This window comes from Bemisia tabaci, chromosome 1 (assembly GCF_918797505.1).
Source record: "Bemisia tabaci chromosome 1, PGI_BMITA_v3".
Classification (NCBI taxonomy): Eukaryota; Metazoa; Arthropoda; class Insecta; order Hemiptera; family Aleyrodidae; genus Bemisia; species Bemisia tabaci.
Window position 1 is genome coordinate 2287778 of NC_092793.1, and position 17358 is coordinate 2305135.

Below are 17358 nucleotides of genomic sequence, written 5' to 3' on the forward strand. Positions count from 1 at the left end.
GGAAAGTTTTTGTATTATATACATATATATATATTTTTTTTGGGGGGGGGGGGGGGATCGAACAGAATGCTATTGCCACGGAGTATCAGGAACGCTCTAACCAAAATGGTGACCGAATATGGCCCTTACATGCACCTAATCAAACCCATTTGGCATGAAATGTTTTCGTTTTCAGTTTGTTTTTTTTTTTTTTTTTTTTTTTTTTTTTTTTTTTTTGAAGGGGGGGGGGGGCGGCGGGGTGATTTGCGACCTCGATAACAAATACCTAGAGTGTTTACTCCTCTCTGCGTCGCATTTGACGTTTTGGCCACTGAAGAACCAAAATTGGCCGCCACCGTAAATTTTGGGTAATTACTGGGGTCGAGGGGTCTGTTTGACAATTTCTTTTGGGATCTACGACCCAAAAAACATGAGAATCGACAACCCTCTCGGTGTTGTAAGCCGTTTTACAAAGATCATAATTTTCAGCCGCCATTTTTACCACCAACTTATTCTTGGGAGCTTGAAATCAAAATCGGAGAATCCAGCAAATATGTTCTCTTTCTAGGGACCAACAGGCAGAGATTAAATCATGGTGACAACTTCCACATCACGAACGTACACACGAGACGAACATACATGCCCCTTGACTGTAATAAATCGCCTTTTCCCGTCATTTTTTTTTTTCTTTTTCTTTTAAGGCATTTCCGACCGGTTTTCATTTCCGTTTAGATCCGTGACCCATCGATGCACGTTGTGTGCAAGTGTTGAGCACTCGAAAGTATACACCTTACGGTTGAAGTAGAGAGAGAAAATACGAAATTGCATTGGGTATCCATGAAATGAATCGGTTACCGTGTGAAAATCGTCTTTTGCGTCAATTTTGAGCATTTTCGGTCGGGTTCCAGTCTCCATCGGACCGTAAATCGATCGGTATAAGTACGAAAATGTTCGTAGTCTAATTTTATACATCTGAAGGTTGACCTGGGGAAACAATATCGATGGTTGACACATTTTTTTCGAGATATTTGGATTGACATACATAGAATCGGTTTTTTTAAGATAATTTTTTACCTTTTATAGCCTATTTAAATTTTCTTAGGCCCTTAACTGTCCGATAGCAATTGATTGAAGTACATCAACCAAAAGTATAATATCCTAAGCTTGACGTAGGGGGAAAAAAATAAAAAAAATCGGAGCGACTGATTTTTTTTTTTTTTTTTTTTTTTTTTTTTTTTGGATAATTCAGTTTGGACACTGATAAGCAAGAAAATAGCAAATTTTGAAAAACCCTAAATTACGGTCATTTAAATTATTTTTTGCTCGATTCCGATGGCATATTAGTATTAGAATCTACATAATGAGTTGGTCTAGGAACACTTTTTGTGAGTAATTTGGATTTATCCAGAGTCTCGCTAAGGTGAGTTAAAGAAAGGGAATTCGAGAAAATGAGAATCACTAAAAACCGGGCTTTTATGAAAATCGCTAAAATGCATTCCATGTTTGGGGGTCGATATCTCGCGAACGAGGCGTCGAATGGGAAAACCCTTCAAAGTAGTTTGTTAGAATGATATAAAGACTCCGTATATCAATTTTCAACCAAATCGAAGGAGGTCGGGTCCCGGGCCTGGTTGAGTTGACTTGGAATGACCCAAATGTTAGCGGTATCTATACTATGAGCTCCAAGACCTCCTAATTTTGCGTAACTGGTAACGCTTAGTAAAAATAGGGCCGCGAAGCGCCCCATTGATGGCGCGGAACGCCTTCAAGGGGTTGGACCGCGAAGCGGCCAGGGAGCGTAGCCCCCTGGTATTCTGCTAATGGAGAAGAACAATCAAAGTTCAAGAGATTGAGTTGTCAAGTTTCCTGAAGAAAAATACTTACAGAACGATAGTAAGTCTGCAACGTCCCAAACGGAGATACGTGGTTTTACCCTTTGACCACCGAATAGTTGAAAAGAGTCGATGCCAGTGCGTAGAGCAACAGTGCGCGCGCAGCGGCGACGCGACGATTGAGACTAGGATGATGAGCTGATAAGAGCGGCGCTCATATATTTTTTTCTTTTCAGTGGACACGTCGCGTCGTATCAAAGAAACGCTCGACGAAATTCCGTAAGGACTGTAGGGCTCTTCAGATTGATTATCGGCTGATTACGGTCTGGAGTCGGTCTGCATGCACCATGCATGGTGCTCTCTCGTGGAGCCTACCCTTCAATTTATTTTTCGAGCTGGCTGAAGGGCTGATCGATAAGCTTCCTGAAACCCCCTACAGGGCGAATAGATTCTTCTTTAAATTGGATTTTCATGGGATCACAACATTTCAGTCTGCTAAATTGTAGGAGCGGACCCACCTTCTCCTTCATTGCCGGGCATAAAGCACAGAAATGGAAAGAAAGAGAAGGAAGTTGTGCAGTAAAACAAAAGTATGCGCCGCGCCAATGCAATTTGACTGAATTTTGCGATAAGGAACTACTATTTGGAATTAATTCACAGAATCACGTATCTGCATGCATAGGGGAGCTGTTTGCATATACGAGGAGGGACCTAAAAAAAAAATTTGAATTTGTTTAACTTGGCAATAGTGGATAATATCCGCGTGTTGCCGCTAGGAGATGTAACTAGGAGCTATGAAGAGATATTAGGCCACATTTTAACGTCGTAGCACATTTTGTTTCCGTTTGGCGAGCCCTCACGTAAGGGAAGTTCGCTGAGCTCGTCGTTTTTGAAAATTGGTGATTTCCACAGACAATGCGCGGCTGACTCTGTCAATTTTTGGAGTAAATCTTACCGGGAACACGCTTTATCTATGACATTAGTGAGAAAATATTTTCCTTCATTATAAAGTGTGATTTATTGTTCCAGCGTCGGCTGGAAGCCAAGCGGCAGTCACCTGCTTGAACGCTAAATAGGGGATCAATTCGGCCACAACGCTTTTTAGGCCCAAATTTTTCACAGCAATGTTTTGAATATTTTTGTATTACATTCAAGTGATATCTGCTAGTTAATTAAATTATCTTTAACCATTTTCACCCACAAAAATGCGAATTTTTTCATGTTTTCATTGGCTCTAGCCAATGGCGATGGTGGTTTAGAGTCGGCTCTGTTCGGACAGGGGTTTTGGAAGAAAGCGAAAAACCGTAATTACACTGAAGTTTTAGATGTAATGAGGCTTGTCCATCAGAGGCAGCACTTCAAAAGTTAAACAGAGAAAGCCGTGTTTTTATGAAGTAAGAGAGAAAAATATGAGCGCTACGTGTTGGTACGGGAATGGACACATCTTCAAAAACGACGAACTCGCTAAACAACCCCCTCAACCAAGTCTCGCCAAAATGAAAGAAAATGTGCTCCGACGTTGAAATCTGGATCAGTGATTCTTCATAGCTCCTAGTTACACCTTCTAGCGGTAGAGCCCAAATATTTTCCAGCGTTGCCAAGTTACAGCAAAATTCCGGTTTTATGGGGTCCCTCCTCGCACATTGTTCCTAAAAGGGCCATAAATGATAGTTCTTTGTTTCGGAATTAAGTCCAGATGCTGTGTACTTAGATGAGTGAATGAGAGTGGCGAAAAAAAAACGAAATTATTATAATTTGTGTTTCGTTTTTACTTTTCCTTATCGTCGGACGTAGATATATCTTTGGAGATGAAGAAACTTGAATGCATTTTGCATTACGAGCGGTGATATCAGTCAGTTATTACTCCTCTCATTAAATTTAGAAGATGTGAGGCAGCAAGCTTAAAATCAGGGGCGTAGAAAAAAACTTCCTAGGAAAAGAATTGCCATGAAATACTTGGATTTTAATGTACCTAATTGGATGATATTGTGCGTTGGATTTATTTTGTTAATATGATGAATCAAATGGTCGCTGAAGAAAATTGATGCGATTACCAAAAAGGACGCCGTACCGAGCAAGTGGAAATTAATGCTTGACGTAAGGGGTGCGATTCCCCCCCCCCCCCCCCAAGGTTTTCAGATTTTCAACTTTTGAGGAATAAAACGACTTGGGCAGACATCCAAAAATACTTCAGAAATCAAAGTTAACTTCGATCATCGCGAAAAAATTGCTGGGGGTTAGAGCAATCTACAATGCTACATTTGAACACACTTTAGATGCCATTCACGCACACAATGATACGGGACGAGACTCCCATCCATGACGACACCGGAGACTTTCTAGATGTTTTCTATTGGTGGATATAGCTTCTCCTGTTTCCTCCAAATTGAAAACTCGGTTGGAAAGATAAACGTTGCTCGAAAAAAAACTCACTATCAGACGGTCGCTGAGAGCTGCAAGCCAGAAGTGGCTTTCTGAGTCGTCGGAGACATGTGGTTTTGCGAGACGCCTTCTCAAAACAGGTTATTAATTCATCGCTGCCTGTTACACAAATGATGGGGCTCTGTAAGATTACGTTGGGTTTTTAGCCTAAGCCGAGCTGCTGTGCAAAAACCACCCGCACTCACGGTTTCCGCTGGTTTCTTAGTAGACGAGGAAAAACTTTAAACTACAGAAAAAACTCCTGAATTTTTACAAAATATTTCGACTGAGAGCAAGCACCGAATGAAACCTACAACCTTCCAGAATAAGTTATCGACGATCCGATGAAAGCAAAATACTGGGAGTTAATAACGAAACAGAAGAACGTGTAAGTTGACAGGAAGATCTGCAGGAAGTCGACTAAAATTTCATTTAGGATTTTTTCTCTGATTTGTTTGCGAATTGATTGTCTCTTGTTTCATTTTGCAAAACAACATGGTTAGTGAATAGAATAAAATGCTTCATTTCTGCCCGTGGATAACTGCATGTAGTTTTTTTAAAAAAATGCTTAACGCGTTCGGAATCAGGCCCGCCACATCCCATCTCGGGCCCTGGTACCAATTTTCTGGCCCGGGCCCCTAGCCTATGGAGGGGGGGGGGGGGGGGGGTCCGGGGGGGCCTCCCCCGGGAAATTTTTGAAATTTTAAATCTATTTGGACGCATTATGAAGCTCTTATGATTGAGATTTTCCATAAATTTCTGCAGAATAATTACGCCTTTTTGTTTACTTTCAGCACCAAAAACTTTCGAATTGTTGCAATCAAAACATCTATAAATTTTTTTTTGAGGAGGCAGATGATAATTTTCAATTCTATGGGGAGCCGGGCCCCCCTGGACTCCCCTTTCGTACGTCTATGGCAAGGGAGTTAAGCCATTGAAGTCGAGGATGCCCAGAAAGGAGCCTCTTAGCATCCGACAACGGAAGAAAATGAAACACAGTTACTAAAAATATCATTCTGCATATACTCAAAATCTTGAAAATCTCTAAAAAAGTGAGAAAAATTTTATAGTGCCCTAGCGTGTTTTTGAAACTTTATTCACCTTTTGCGGAATTTTTAGGGTAATTTTTTCACTTTTTCCTACGAGACAAGGGTTACACATGAATTCGTAGTGGTTTGTCACCTGCGTCACGGGCCCCTCCAGGGCCCGGGCCCCGGTACCAAGGACCCAGTATCCCCCCCCTTGTGGCGGGCCTGTTCGGAATGCCGTTATCTACAACGACTTTCCTCATATATTTCCCGGTTTTTAATGACGGTATGCACCCTGTCTGAAGGGAGCAACCTGCTACCTGCCGATTTATGAAATTTGTGTTGGCGCGACAATACGTCGAAAATCTACGTAAACAGGGTGATCCAAAAGTCCCTTCCACCCCCTCTAACTTTTTACCTAATTGAGATAAAGATTTGAAACTTGGGGGATATTCCTAAGTCAAAGGGAGCTACTTTTTGGCCCCCCTAAAATTTTCAGGGGGGCCCCCAACTTTTAAATTTTAAATGGGAAGACCCCCTTTGTGATAGCTCGTTCGAAAGAGTATAAAGAAAGAAAACTTTTCGCGCAAACCCGAAGTCGATATCTCAAACCGTTTCAAAATGGCGGCCGGTTAAAGTTCCAAATGGCCGAAAACTCACACCGGTTGTTTGTAGATGGATTCGCGCGAAATTCGGTGCCTAGCGGTATTTTGACACGAGAAAAACAAATTTGACGTTAGATTTTCAAAAAAACCGAAATCTCAAAAATGGCCGCTGGTTAAAGTTCAAAATGGCCGAAAATTGCCACCTCGGTTTTTTGCTGATAGATTTGACTAAAACTTGGAATTTGAGGGTATTTTGGCATAAGATTAACACTTTTGAACTTAAAGCCGCTGGTTAGAGTTCAAAATGACCAAAAATTGATTTTTTTAGAAATCTAAGTTCAAATTTGTTTATCTCATGCCAAAATACCCTCAAATTTCAAGTTTTAGGCAAATCCATCAGGAAAAAACCAAGGTGAAAATTTTCGGCCATTTTAAACTTTAACCGGCGGCCATTTTCGAAATTTTGGTTTTTTTTTTTAAATCAAATGTCAAATTCGTTTTTCTCGTGTCAAAATACCTCTACTTACCGATTTTCGCGCAAATCGATCGACAAATAACCGGTGTGAATTTTCGGCCATTTTGAACTTTAACCAGCCGCCATTTTGAAACGGTTTGAGATATTGACTTCGGGTTTGCGCGAAAAGTTTTCTTTTTTCATGCTTTTTCGAACGAGCTATCACAAAAGGGGTCTTCTCATTTGAAAATTTGAAGTTGGGGGCCGTTGCCCCTCAAGGGGGGGCCCCCTGAACATTTTTGGGGGGCCAAAAAGTAGCTCCCTTTGACCTATGAATATCCCCCAAGTTTCAAATCTTTACTTCAATTAGGTAAAAAGTTAGAGGGGGTGGAAGGGACTTTTGGATCACCCTGTATACTACACAGCACAGATAGGGCAATATCTTGTCTTCTCTTGCCGACCAAGCCAGGAACGGTTTCAACTAATGGCCTCCGAGGCGGATCCAGCAGGTTGGCAACAATGAAATTCTTCCAATTCAGCCGTGCTGAAAAATCGATTCGTGTTGAAGCACCTGGCTCCTCTGAGAATCGATTCATTATAATAGGCTTAAATGGAGAGAAAACAATGATGCCAACTTGCTGGATCCACCAGTGAATGGAGCAGAACTGAGCAGAAAGGAGCAACTGACATACATTTTCTTGAGCAAATAAGTAAGTGCTGCTTTAATCATGCTTATCCACTCGATCAGTTTCGGCTAGACTCGGATCAAATCAAACTCGGTTTGACAAACTGACCAGATTCTAATGCGACTTGAGCACAGGTTGTCAGCACCGAGTGATTCTCCGTTTTCCCTGAGACCGCAACCGAGTAACGTTTATCCTCCTTTGAATTCTATCACGTGAATAGTAAAGTGGGTCCAAAGCCCAAAGCGATCGGATAAGCTCATGTAGTGAGCGGGTCCAGCGCCGGAGAGTCCGCTCCGCACAGCGAACGGGAGCCCGGGAGCGGACGAAGAGGCCACGAGTCGGTGTCGGCCAAGACTCGAGTGCCCAGTTAGACCGATAGCGGGAAGCCGAGCCTCTAGCAGACCGATTTGGACTGGCGGCCGGCGGCATCGGGGAGGCAAAAGAGCGGCGAATGCACCGCACGCGGCGGCGGGCGGGCGGAAACTGGAAATGAGTTATGAATGAAATCGGGAAATCGGAACTACGACCACGAAAATACGCGAGAGTAAAGGAGTAAGCGCCATGAATGGGAGATGAAGCGCGCCGCGCCTCGCCGCCGCCAGCCGCGTGGAGCATGTAAGTTCTCGGGAAAGTAAATAAAGTGCTCGCAACTCTGATCAACATCAACAATGACAATGGGACGTCAAACGGGCCGGGGGTCGGGGTCGAGGGGAGGGAAGGAGGGGGGATGCGCGCGTGGCGCGCCGAGCGGCGATCCCGCGAAGATCCGCTAGAAGTGCCCCTATCAGTTCGGGGCCGGGCTCCTTATCACCCGTTTAACCACTGGCTCTTGATCGAGTGTGTTTTTATCAAAATAACCTCACATTATGCACGTTTCTTCGCGGACTTGCCCGGCGCGACCGCGTCCGCCGCGGCAGGTCCCGCGCTCTTCCGGCCTCCGGGCGCAGCGGCGCATGTTCCCTTCCACCCTTTCTCGGAGGGCGCTTTCTGTCTCCACTTCGGTCAACAATCCGCACGCTTCCAACCTCATCGATTGTCGTTGAGGTGCGTCGGTAATTTCAACCTGCCGGCGAGCGGTGAATGCCGCGCCGAGGTCCCCGTGCCGGCCGCGGTCTCGAGCGGCTCCGTCATCCTCCTTCACCAGCTGCAACGGCCAAAGTAAAGGCGCAACCAGAGACATAAAAACGCTGCGCTAGAAGAAAAAAATGACGCAACCTCTCCGATTGGCTGCGTACTTAATTGGGACAAGTTTGAAATTAAAATAAAGTGATGGCATCGGAATAATATTGCGTAAATTAAGTATTCTAGGTTCATTTTTGCTCAAATTCACTTACCCACATATATTTGTTTACTTCAGATTATTTATGGTCCGGCATCGACCGATTAATCTCATTTGGGAGTAACGATCATCTACGACTGAAACGGCCTGTTTGAACCGACAGGACCACCATGAGCAAAAGAAAAACTAACTCTACCTGAGATCCTTGCTTGTTACAGAGCCCAAGTAGGTTTATTTTAAAAAGTCACCCTCCCAACTTTATTCATTTGTTCGTTTTAAGCATTTAAAACGAGTTTAGAGCAAGAAATGTGCAAAAATCAAGAGGACAAGTTCAAATCAAATTTCCGTTTGCCGCCGTGGATTCCCGCGGTTACTTACACACACACAAACGAAGAGCGCCAGGGCTGCATCACTTGTCACTTCACCCCCGTGTTAGTACAAAATACGAGTGCTCCGTCTTTATGTCTTTGGGCGCAACGAACAGAAGGCTTCTTTTTTAGCCACCGCTCAGTTCATCTACTTCCTTCACGGGCTTATCAAACATGACATGCTGTAGTGAATTCAATACTTGCATATATGTACCTTGAAGGATGTTAAAGGGTGCTCATGTCTAACTCGAATGTAAAACCATTGCCTTTCTTTTTATTTCTTCGCTTCCTCCCTTTCAATCCCCTTCAATCGTTGCTCAAGGATGGAACACCCTTATGAATTACCCGTAAATTGTGAGGCATGAACCGACATGCAGATTTCCTCGGCCACACACGTATGTGCGTGTATGCTTTACATGACATTAAGTCCATGAAACTCGACTCAGACTTAAAATGTGTCCATCTCCATCACGAAGTTTTTTTAGTACTTATTAATGTGGCGCACACAAAACCATATTTCTCGGGTTCATTGACAAAGTTCCAGGCCGAAAAATTTGAGGGGCGAATTAGTCAGTTTGATCAATATTTAGGGGCTCAAAGGAGTTTTCTGGGGGCCAAATGGCTTTTTTCGAAAATATGTATAATCTGGAGATACCGGATGGCTTCAAGCACCTTAAAAATGGACTTTCCTGGGACAGAACACTTTGCATAGCTTTTCTCTACTCTATTGAATCCTCAAGGGGTCCCTGGTAGCTGATAGTATGCATTAAAAAAGTTTGTCAAAATTCCAGCATTTCCATAGCCCTCTGATGGCGGATATTTCGGTGCCAAAAAGAAATTATGCGCAGTATGTGGGTGGCACCTGTCGACTTCGAAAACTGCTCATTGAGCGATGCAGGCAGCAGAGACGAACCTATGTATTTCAAGATAAACCACTTCACTATACAAAAACTCTCTCTCTCTCCTCTCTCTCTTCAAGTGCCAGGGCAATGAAAGGACGGTTTACTCCTAGAACTGGAAAAAAATAGACAAATTTTACAATTACATCGGAAAATGGCACCATTTAACACAGCATTAAGTGCTAACAAATGGGCCAACTGATGATTGATGCATTCAGGTTGATGTGACAATTGTCCATTCTTTTCTTTCCCCAGTGCTCGAAAAATGCGTAAAATGTATTGCTAAGAAGCCGAGGGGCTGATTAAAACACTCGATACTAAAGTATCCAAAAATTTTAAGAAGAGGGCACTCAACACTCCGATCTCACCACTCAACCTTCAGAACCATAGTTCACTTAGAAATATAAGTGACGCTCGACTTGATTGCCCGACTGAAATGGGTTAAAGTACCTAATACTAAGACCAAAAGCAATGAGGATCATTGCTTTGATCATGAGATTTCACGTCTACCGTCGCTACTGGCTACTCGGTAATCACTACCAAAAACTGCGCTACGAATCCATTATCAAAGAGAGTCACATGAACTGCAGTGAATCGATCTAGCCTGGCACCTCATACTTTTGGCTCCAAAATTTAAAGACATCTACAAGGTTACTTCAGATTTATTAGAAAGATGAAGAAAAAAAATGATGCAGACGTATTCAATGATATCCCTGTCGGGCCACGTCACACATGGGGAAACTCGCGTTGCCTGTACTGAAAAATGAAGGCTAACTGCCTGGGTTAAAGCTCCTTTACGTGTCCGATAAAAGACATTTCAGAGATGTTTTAGAGTAGCCATGACGTCCGCAAGTGACACCCCTTTCTGGCCACGTGGGAACACGTCATGCCTCTACTGAAATATAAACAAACTGACGAAGATCCCCTTTCCAAGCTCAAAGGATATTTTCCCACTGTCACTACTACTGCTTAGTCATCACTACCAAAAAACACGCTTTGAAATATAGATTTAACGGGATATTGGACTCACTGTGACAAGGGGTCAATTCATAAAGTAGGTACATAGGGGCCGTCCACAAATTACGTAAGGCACTTAGAGGGGGGGGGGGGGGGGGGGGGCTAAGCCTTATGTAAGCCAACGCTTATAATCGAGGGGAAAAAACTTTTGTACACTGGCCTGGCCGAAATTATGTTAATTTAAAGACTGACCGGTCCAAATTTCGTTTTTTTAGACGTTTAATGTTTTTCTGTTAAAATGTAATTTTTTCTGAACTTTTTGAATTTAAAAACAGGTTATTCTTTCAATACACCTGTTATGATCCTTTATGATCTCCTACCAGCGATTAGTAAGTAATGTATAAAACAATACCGATTTGTTTCAACACCATTTTTTCATCAAATTATGCATTAAAACGATAGGGGGGGGGGGGGGGGTCCTGGCCAGCCTTACGTAATTATTTAGGGGAGGAGGGGGGTCAAAAAGAGGAAAAAGTGCCTTACGTAATTTGTGGACTGCTCGATACGCTGATGACGGCGTGGTCAAAATGCATACCATCACCGGGCTACGTAAGTACCCTTACTTGCGTCCTTGATTTACCAGGTTGCCCTTTACATAATGGTGGGGAAGGAAACTTGTGAAAATACTAATTCACCCTCATAACACAAGGTAAATAACAATAAATAAAAATTGCCAAGAGGCCACACACAGCCGGCAAGTACTGGAAGTAGATTGGGGGGGGGGGGGGGGGGGGGGGTCGAAAAAACATCAACTTTCGAATTTCAAAATTGTTCAGGGGGGAAAAGTTGCGCCTAGGTATCGTACTTAAGTATGCTACAGCATTCTTGGGGAAAAAAATGTCTCGGGTGCGGAAAAAAATCACTTGATTCAAGCTGTTTTCCCAATTCCATCGCACTGTTTCAGCATTCTAGAAATCAGCTAGAGCCCTCCTTTTACGAGTATTGACTCACTATTAGTAGTCTTTTAGGGTAGGTATGCTAATTAGTTTTTGGATCAACATATTATGTGTGCCCCCATATGACCTCAAGGTGATTCGTCAGGCTCAAGTGACGTGGTCGAACTGGCATGCGATTATCGCATCTTATAGGTCAAAAATCTCGACAGATTTTGAATTTTCAGCAAAAAAAAAGGACGATAGCCCCTGCGCATGAGTCTAAAGAATCATTCTGAACCCACAAATCGGCAAAATTCAGAGAAATGAAAGCAGGATAGTGTTTGGATCAAAACCTCGCATTTGATACAGAAATCGATAGCTGAATCGAATGCGAGGTTTTTTCCCAAACACTATCCTGCTTTCATTTCTCTGAATTTTGCCGATTTGTGGGTTCAGAATGATTCTTTAGACTCATGCGCAGGGGCTATCATCCTTTTGTTTGCTGAAAATTCAAAATCTGTCGAGATTTTTGACCGAAAAGATGCGATATATCGCATGCCAGTTCGACAACGTCACTTGGGCTTGACGAATCACCGGATTCAACAGACCAAGATTCAACACTTTCCGCTTTGTTCAATTTTCCGGTAAATTTGAAATTCCCACCATTTATCATTAGCGGGAATTTCGAATTTTGCCCCCTTCCTAAGACCTCTGACCTACTCTAATATAAAAAAAAACCTGGGTCCAATTTATGAAATCTGATTAGAGCGGTTGTAAATAGTGTAGAAGATATTTTGCTGGGGGATGTTTTCGTGCCCCTGTGGAGCCCTTACCAAGGTAGAAAAACACGATTCTCAACTTCTCAGCGATTTTTGCCGATATTTTGTAGCTTGGCAACAACGCAAAAATGTAGCCATTAATTTTGAAAGACTCTTTTCATGCAGAATAAGTAAGATACCGTAACATATATTTCATGATATGATTTTGGTCTTCTTTTGTACCTTCTCAGAGGCGAGAAAGAGATGACTCATGACTCCCATTCACTTTCAAAGCCTTCAATATTTCACTTCTTTTATTTAAGTATGTGAGTTTCTATTGCTACGAGAACTCACAAAAATTTATAAAATTGTGGAATTCGAAAGTCGATGTTTTTTACTCCTGAGTCTGGCATCACCTGACCAAGACCTTTAAAGACAGGTACGAGAGGGAGAGGTGGGTTCGAAATACCACAAAACTGCCCATTATTTGGGGATGGGGAAGGAGGTTACGAAAAAGACCCTTCTGAAACAAAAGCGTGCGGCTGGGAACGAAAGCAGGATTTTCCAAATTTCTTCATTTTCCATTCTCAAACTCAAAAATTTCAGAATTGTCTCACTCGCTATAATTGATTCAGCGAACAAAGAAAAAGTGAAAAAATCTCAATACAGTAAGTAAGTACAACATTGGAATACACTTGTAAGCAGGACACCTCTTAGCCTTCAAACAAAACTCTCATTAAAATTTTATTTTGATTGCGCTGGCTTGCATTAATCTTAAGTAAGAAAAAATTTCCCTCTTCTTGAGATTCAAATTAGGGAAAAAGGCATTCCAAAGGTTGTTTATGCTCTCTCAGATGGCAACAGTTGAAGTTATTAAGCCTAGGAGAGGACCTTCAAAATTCTCTGACTTTTCCAGATTGCCATATATTTTCTGACTCCTTCGGTTTTTCTTACCACCAGATATCTTGGAAAGAAGGGTAATAGCATGGCTAATAATGCTCCTCAGTGAAACAAATTGATCACAAATTTAAGTACCAGTATTAAAATTTTGGGAGGTGAGGGGCTGTAGTGGCACTATGACCTTAAGCTATGAACGAGAACACTTTTCAAAACAATAGCACAGTCTTTCTCGATAGGTTATGAATACAACATCCTCTAAACGTGGCTCTCCATCCTGCCTCTTGAGAATAAGCGAATACGATACACCCTTACTGTTTCCTCATCCCCTCTTCCCATCCAGTAATTTAATCTTTTACCAATATTCTTGCATAATCAATTACAAGATCTAAGTACTTAAATAACGAATGTAAACACAAAAAAGTCCACTTTCACGAAAACAAATGTACTTAAGTACGATGATGCTAATGTATTCTGCCAAGGTCAAAATTGAAGACTACAGACAGACTTTCTTGAAGAAATCAATAAAATTCCAAAATTGTATGAAAAAGTTTTGACTCTTAAGTTATGGAGAGCGTCTGTCAGCATAATGTTGATGCTGCTCCAACATTAACCATATTTAAGACAGCCACACCAAAGCAGTTATTTAATCTCTATTAAGTAAGAAGCAAAACTATCATAAACATAATAGCGTTAACTGAAAGAGAAAATTGCGGTAGAAAGCTAAACTAATATTCAAGTAAGTAAACGTTGAAAATAAAATGAATAAATGATGCAGAAAGTAGCACCATCTTCCACGACCAGGCTAAACGGCTGCCCGGCGAACCTAGCCTTGCGAAATCTGGTCATGGTCCATTTACTTAAACTCTATAGTAATGAAGGTTGGAACTTAAAATAAGTAATCTTACAGTGGGTGCTTAAGACAGAAGAGTGTACTTAAAGCTGGAGCTGAAACACCACTAGGAGAGGAAGGAATAATTTCCTCAGCGGTATAAAGGCTGAGTCTTTGTTCTGACTCCATCTTGTAACTTGAACAAGGTTATGAAATAGCTTCCTGAACTTGGCAAAATCAATTGTAAAATAGGGATTGAAAATTGGGCAATTATAGTCTTTGCCAACTTTAAAGGCACCCTGATAAAGACATAATGGGCGAAAATTTAAATTAACAGGAATTATCTAAGTAGGCTAATCTATCAAGGCAAACGTCACCTAGAATTATGACGACACCATCGTAACTATCACGTAGAAAAGTGAGAAATTGGTGAGAGACTAAGAAAATGCGAGCTGCAAATGACACTAAGATCCCACGTGACACATGTTTGGCATTTTTGAGTCCGCGGCCGCGCTCAGGATCTGACAGTATCAGGGAAACATTCCTAATTGAGTGGTCGGATCTGCAGGGAATGATATAATGAAATCCAAGGTTCATTGACATTAATCAAGAATAACGAATAATTTCACAAGAAGTACTCACCAATTGTCCAACTTAATAAGTTCCTCGGGTTTCTTATTTCTTCTTTCAGCCTTCAACCTCAGCGCTTGAGGATATAATTTCAATACATGCTCGAACTGTTTAGCGGAACCTTCAACGAAAAACGTAGCAGTGTCTTTAACGGAAGCCATTGTGAAACAACTCAGTTTAAATCATTAAATTCGAAAAGGAGAGAAGAGAAATAATCATAGTTTAAAAGAGGATAAAATATCTAAACGTAGGGCGAACGAAATCACAGAAACTTGCACCGCGGGCACTGAAATTTAAGCGTTCTGTCACTGAAAGTAAGGAGCCCCGTCCTAAGTACACAGTCACGTATTGCTTCATGCAGTGTGTTCGGGAGTTGAAGTTGGAGCGCTGGCTGAGAGATACCCCCTCGACAGCGCCGAGAGCGGAGCGAGAAGGTTGAATGCGCTGGTGGTGGGGATTTCCAACGAGTGGAAAGCAAGCACATATAAAATGACCTCTTTTTCCCTCTTCCGACCCGCTGAGACCCACTCGTTCGCTCCGTGCTATGCCACTATCCGCCGTTCTCTGCTGGCTTCGTTTTATGCTGGCATAAAGGGGGACTTGGACTTCGATATTACTGAGAACACCCATGCCCAAGCCAACGCAGCAGGGCCAAGCGACGTTCTAATGCATATCTCCCTACGTTAGCCTGTTTCGCTCTCCACTCCCAGGCTCCCAACAGCCAACGCAGAAGGTTAAAAAACACCCGATCTCAGCCGCCGCGCCGCCTTGTTATTCGCTCTTTTCTATTCACAACCCCATTCTGTATTATCTGTCCTATCTACACGGATGCATTCTGAACCGCTCTTCTTTGAAAATTTTACTCATTTTAGCATTTATAGAGTTTGAATGTGCTCCTCGCTCACTCCATGGGTATTTTCCGGATATTTTTCATTTTAACGATATATTATCGATAGTTATCTCTGTTCTCTATAATTTATAGTAGCGCTTTTTTCCAGGAAAAATTGCTGCTTGTATTTCCTGCTCGAGTCACTTTTCGAATTCTGTTCTTAGGTAACGTCTTTGTCCCCACGGAACGTTTCGCCTTCAAGGGATTTGTCCTAGGGAAAAATCTCACTTCCAAAGTTGGGAGAAGTATTGAGTTGATCAATATTTTTCCTAGTAGGTACAGAGTAGGTATGGTCCTTATACCCCTAGGACCAACTAAGAGAGGAAGAAGAAGTGAAAGCGAATTAGTATATGATATTTTGTTGGTTACTCCTCTGTTCATGTTTGTTTAGTTAAAATAATGGGTCTACTTGTCAATACCGTTCAATTATTATTTTAATCCCGGTTTAACACTCGATTTTTACTAATTTATCTTCCCGCGCAAACTTGTCGCAGGACTGTAATGAGCCTCGTCCCGTGGAGACGGTAGTAACAGGGAAAAATTCCAGGAGTTTCATTCCTGCGATTCGAACTTGGGATAAATCCCATGAAAACGTCCCCGGGAGACAAGGCCTAATACTATACCTATTTTATGAGTCAGCGAGTACCTAGTTACTCTACAAGTAGGTAGTAGGTAGATCAAAGTTGTATTTTTGAAGAGAGCTTCTGAGCAGTGGCAGATCCAAAGTGAGTCGATACCATTTGGGCCATTTTGTCCAGGGGTCATTTGGCACCCCGTCCGACTAAGCAAATGCTTACGTTTGCCCGGACAATTTTGAAAACAAACAAAATTGCCCCTTTCGAATTGAATTATGAACAGTTTTAGCATAGACAGGCCCGCCACAAGGGGGGGGGGGGGATACTGGGTCCCTGGTACCGGGGCCCGGGCCCCGGAGGGGGCCCGTGCAAAACCACTACGAATTCACATGCAAGTGCAACCCTTGTTTCGTAAGAAAAAGTGAAAAATTTACCCTAAAAAATTTCGCAAAAGGTGAATAAATTTTCAAAAACACACTGGGGCACTGTAGGATTCTTATTAAATTTTTAAAGAAGTATACCTCTTGGAAAATTTCTATCTATTTTCAAGATTTTCAGTACAAAAGGATATTTTTAGTAACTGCGTTTCATTTTCTCCCGTCGTCATAGATGCTCAGAGTCTCCAGTCTGGGCATCCTCGACTTCAATGGCTCATGGCTCAACTCCCTTGCCATAGACAAACGAAGGGGGAGTCCAGGGGGGCCTGGCCCCCTTAGCTTTGAAAATAGTATCTATCATATGCCCCCCTCAGAAAAATAAAAATTTTCCATATGTTTTGAATGCAAGAATTCGCAAGTAATTTTTGCTGAAAGTAGAAAAAAAGTGTAATTATTCCGCAGAAATTGATGGAAAATTTCGTTATGGAAGCTTCAAAATGCGTCCGAATTGATTTATAAATTCAAAAATTTCTCGGGGGATGCCCCTCGGACCCCCCCCCCCCCCCCCCGGTGTTTGGGGCCTTAAGACTGGTACCAGGGCCCGAGATGGAATGTAGCGGGCCTAAGATAACATTTGTATGCATTATTTCAAATTTGAAGAATAATATCATTTGTCGATTTTCAACTTCAACAAAGGTCCTCAGGGTCCTCAAAGGAGGAGGGGTAGGTACCTCTTTTAGCGTAATTATTATTCTAGTGCATGGACTGGGTATTTATTTCTGCGGGGATCCGCCACTGTTTTTGAGGCACCTCTATTCTCCGGATTCGGATAGTTAAGTCAAATCAATATGTAGGTACTTACAAGAATTTGGCTTCCTAGGAGGTATGCGACGGTGTGTGTAAGTCGGCAATCACATAACTCGGTTTAGGACGTCGCAGACTTCCTGTCATACTTTA

General features: G+C 42.3%; 1 protein-coding gene across 1 annotated transcript in view; it reads right to left on the bottom strand.

Moving 5' to 3' along the window:
• The window catches only part of Amun (protein amun), a 70399-nt gene extending 55392 nt beyond the window's left edge, over positions 1 to 15007 (bottom strand). The window contains exon 1 of the mRNA XM_019051761.2: positions 14573 to 15007. Within this exon, the coding sequence (XP_018907306.1) occupies positions 14573 to 14721 (149 nt within the window). The 5' untranslated portion in view covers positions 14722 to 15007. The remainder of the gene's footprint in view (positions 1 to 14572) is intronic.
• Between the last annotated feature and the right edge of the window lie 2351 nt (positions 15008 to 17358).